General features: G+C 52.8%; 1 protein-coding gene across 1 annotated transcript in view; it reads right to left on the bottom strand.

Annotated features, from left to right (window-relative positions):
• The window catches only part of TTLL4 (tubulin tyrosine ligase-like family, member 4), a 20,182-nt gene that overhangs the window by 13,870 nt on the left and 2,329 nt on the right, over positions 1-3,983 (bottom strand). The window contains exons 3-6 of the mRNA XM_009324847.1: positions 3,628-3,691; positions 1,705-1,829; positions 1,194-1,304; positions 125-201 (exon numbers count right to left, since the gene is read on the bottom strand). Coding sequence (XP_009323122.1) covers positions 125-201; positions 1,194-1,304; positions 1,705-1,829; positions 3,628-3,691 — 377 coding nt within the window. The remainder of the gene's footprint in view (positions 1-124; positions 202-1,193; positions 1,305-1,704; positions 1,830-3,627; positions 3,692-3,983) is intronic.

The raw sequence follows: 3,983 nt of genomic DNA, 5'->3' as shown, positions 1-3,983 counted from the left end.
TGGAAGAGACACTGCAGGGGACAGCCTGCACAGCAAACACCTGGTCCTGAGGAGAGGGGCATCCAAACTGCTACCAACACACTCTCCATGCATGTGAAGGAGGTCAGCCCAAAACATCCCCTACCTTCTGGTGCTCCCTGATGGCTCTGAAGCTTGGGGATTTCATGTGGTGGCCCCAGCAACCCAGCCAGTCATTGCTTTCTGCGGGAAAAACAGAACAGTCCATGACCGAGTACCCTGCCACCCATAATGCCCTCTCAACCCACCAGCACCCCATCTCCTGGGGCTAGCAGAAGTGTGCCGGGGATGCTGCACAGCAATAGCACAAAGCACTCATACTGGCTACTGCAAAGCTGCCAAACCAAGGGCTGTGAGTGGGATCCAGTTAACCAGGTGGTTCATATCCTTGCAAACATGATTGTTGCAGGGATCTGGGCAGACACAGGGACAAAGGAATGCCTTTAATCCCCCAGCACCCTGACTTCCCTGCTTTACAGCAGGTGAACGAAGCAGTTGGCTGATCAGTGCTGCACTTCAGAGGGACATGTAGGACTGCAAGACTTCCTAGCTCTTGCTCTGCCCTGCGTGTCCCATTATAACCCCAAAACGGTCTGCGCAGAGGTCTCCTGATATGCACAGGAGCCCCATAAGTAATGCTGGGAGATCACACTCCAGGGTGTGGATCACAGCTGCAAATGCTCAGTGCTTTCCCAGCCCCAGCCTTCTCCTACACATCTCTTCAGCGACAAGATCCCAACCCTGAGAGCTCTCCGGCTATGGTCAGAGAGGATGGTTTCTTCCTCAGCACATGGGGACAAGAGACAGCAGTGCTGGCGTTGGCACTAGATGAGTGCCAGCCTCCTTAGAGTGGCAGCACCATCTAGAGGCACAGCTCAAAGAAGCCAGAGCACAGCTCTGCTGCCCCACATGCTGCCTCAGCTCCTGACAACCCAGGAGTAAGTCCTTGTGGTCCATGCCACAGACAAGTCAAGAGGGAGATCAGGCCCTGCCAGGACCCACAGAGCTCAGACACTGCAGGTCAGACAGGCAGAAACGGGAACCGAGCATCCTGCAGTGCCAAGCCTGTATCGCTCCTGCCCTGCTCTTCGCAGGCAGTCTGCCTTCTCGTGCCCACGGGCTGGAGGCGAGGGAGGACACGACGTGTCAGATGCTGCCAGCCTCCCACAACTTACTTTTGCTGACTCTGAAGTGGGACCTGCCAACGGTTTGCTTCACTATGTTTGGTGTGACTGTGCACATTTTCCATCGCAGCAGCTTCCTCTGCTCCCAAGGCAGCTTTTCCACTAGGAAAACAAAAAGATAAGGACAGAAGGAAAACAAACACAATACCCAGACTTCTACAGCTGCACCCAGAGAAATTCTTATGGTTTGCTGCACAGGCACCAGGCCTGCAAAGGAGGGTGCACAGCCCCCTTCGCAGAACTAGCACGGAGCAGAAGACTCCACGGCTGGGGAAGATCCAGGACGCTGGAACATTTGGTGGCAGCCTGACTCATGCTCCAGGCTGCAGGAGCAGCCGTCATTTTACTCCAGCCCTTTGGATCTCACAGCAGTGCTGGGTCTCACCACGGGAAGGGTGAAGGGGAGCAGCTGCTGGCCAGCTCCTGGCTGTGCACTGGCACCGCTGCTTGCTAGTAACAGGCTGGCCACTCTCACCCTGCACAGCAACAGACCCCGGCTCACCTCTCTCATCCCGAGTACTGAAGTAGATGGTTGGAGGCACGTTAGGGAATAAACTGCAGACAAGAGCTGGTTTGAGCACTTTCTCCTGAGCCTCAGTGGGCTGGGCCAGGCACTCGATGCAGTTCCTAGGAGAGATGAAGCGGTAGGCAGTTGGCTAAAGGTGAAAAGTAGCACAGGGAGGAAGGGGGAAGCCGGAAGGAGCCTTGATCCTGGTATTGGGAATTTATATCATTGCAATGTGGTGCAAGCAATGGGCGCTAAGGTCAGTAACTCAGTCCGCAGCGACAAGGGGGTAAGCTTGCGATGAATGCACATGCCAAGTGTTGTAACCCCCGTGGGTTTTGTGTTCTGCTGGGGCAAGGGGCAGAGTTTGTTACATGACATACCTAGTCCACAGGTTTGTGAACAAGGGGTGGAGGTTATAATGCATAGTTTTGTGTTTTGCTGGGGCAAGGGGTGGAGTTTGTTACATGACAAACCTAGTCCACAGGAACAAGGGGTGGAGGTTATAATACATATATGATTCAGCTATTGTAACCCTCTTGGCTTTGGTTGCAGGGAAGAGGGTTGGAGTTTTATTGACTGTACGTACACCTTCTTACCACAGCAATCCCTAACACCTGGGAGGAAGGGTAGAATTTATAACATATCTATTAAGGTGACGATACTAAAAGTAGAGTTTATAATGAACATATATTCAAATATATGCCACTGAAGCCAGTGGAAGGAGCCACACCAGAGCAATCCACTAAGGAACAAAGAGCAGCAAAAGAAAAGGAACCAGAACACACTGACCCCAATCTCTCAGGCCACCCCTCACTTTGCCAAAGGGACTGAGTGTAGCCTGTGGCAAGGGGGTTGGAGACCAGGACAGGGGAGGAAAAGGTGTTTTCCCTAAGTCCTTATATATTTTTTTTTTTTCAATACCAAATTCAGTAATTAAAAGTTTGTTAATTGGCAATAAATTATATTGAATAACATTCCCTGGCACAAAACTGGTTTTGCCCACAACAGATTGAAAGCAGGAGACAGCTGCAAAGGCTGAGGCCAGCCCAGTGCACAGCCCACACAGAGAAGTGGCCAACATCCCTTCCTCCCTGCCGCAGGAGGCATTTGGCCCAAGTGCTGCTCCCCCCCATCTGCCACCAGAGGCCAACCAGCCATGTCCTGCCAGAAACAGCAGCTGGTCCAATTTATGTCACCTCTGCAGGACTTTCACAACCCAGAGCCCTGCAGCACCCTGAGGTTCAACACTTGCTTGCAGGAAGCCTTCATCATCTCCCAGGTGAGTTATGGCATGATGGAAAGCAGCAAGTTGTCGGGCAGACAGCAAAGCCTGAGACAGCCCTGGTGCAAGGGGCAGCACAGCTGCAAGGACCAGCTCCTCTTGCTGGATGGGCAAGAACAGGCCCCACAAAGGTCTGCCAGGAGTCATGGAGGCAGGGCTCAGATGACCACAGGCTGACCAGTCAACCCCAGAGAAACCTCCTTCCAAAAGTGAAAGAAAAACCCAGGCTCCGGGACTTGTTTCTAGGATGCCATGCTGAGACACAAGACCCCAAGGAGCTTTTGCAATCTCTGGCTCAGGACGCCTCCACTCTGCTTCATCTGCAAGGCAACGACACTGCAAGAGAACAATTTAATCCAGTAACCCTAACCCAGCAACTGGCAGTGGCGGTGAAATTAAGACCCCTGTTTTGCTGTGGTGGGTGCACCCTCAGCACTTTGCAGGCTGCTGTCTGTAGCAAGAGAGGTAGCTTTGGTCTGCAGGGTAGCAAGGAAGCTCATTTTGGTTGGGAAGCCTGTTGCTACCTTCACTCCATTCCCCCACGTGCTACAGCTCTCCTCTGTCACCAGGGAGGGCAAAGATGGACAAGTTTGGGCAAAGATGCCAAGTTCAATGCACTATTTACAGCTACTAACCTGGATACAAGAGCCACAGAGCCACTAGATGACACACCAGCAACAGAAGAAGCATCCGAATCACCTGCAGGAGGGGACAGACTCAAGTTTGTCTCCATGAGGAGTGAATGCACACAGAGTGAGGAAGGGAAGAGAGAAAACAAACGCTCCAGGGGACAGACCCTTCCCAGCTGCCCCAAATCCTTGGATCCTGGGTTTTGCCCGCTAATTGGTGGCATAAAAGGCAGGGTAGGGGTTGGAGCTGATAGCCCCGGACAGAGAGAAGACGGGTAAGTTTTGGAGCAGGACAGTGGTGAACCCTAGCCTGCTCCCCAGAGGAACCCATGCAGTTCCTCCTTGCTGCTACATCACTTTTC

This window comes from Pygoscelis adeliae, unplaced genomic scaffold (assembly GCF_000699105.1).
Source record: "Pygoscelis adeliae isolate BGI_AS28 unplaced genomic scaffold, ASM69910v1 Scaffold346, whole genome shotgun sequence".
NCBI classification, from domain to species: Eukaryota; Metazoa; Chordata; class Aves; order Sphenisciformes; family Spheniscidae; genus Pygoscelis; species Pygoscelis adeliae.
This window is presented reverse-complemented; position numbering and strand designations above follow the sequence as displayed.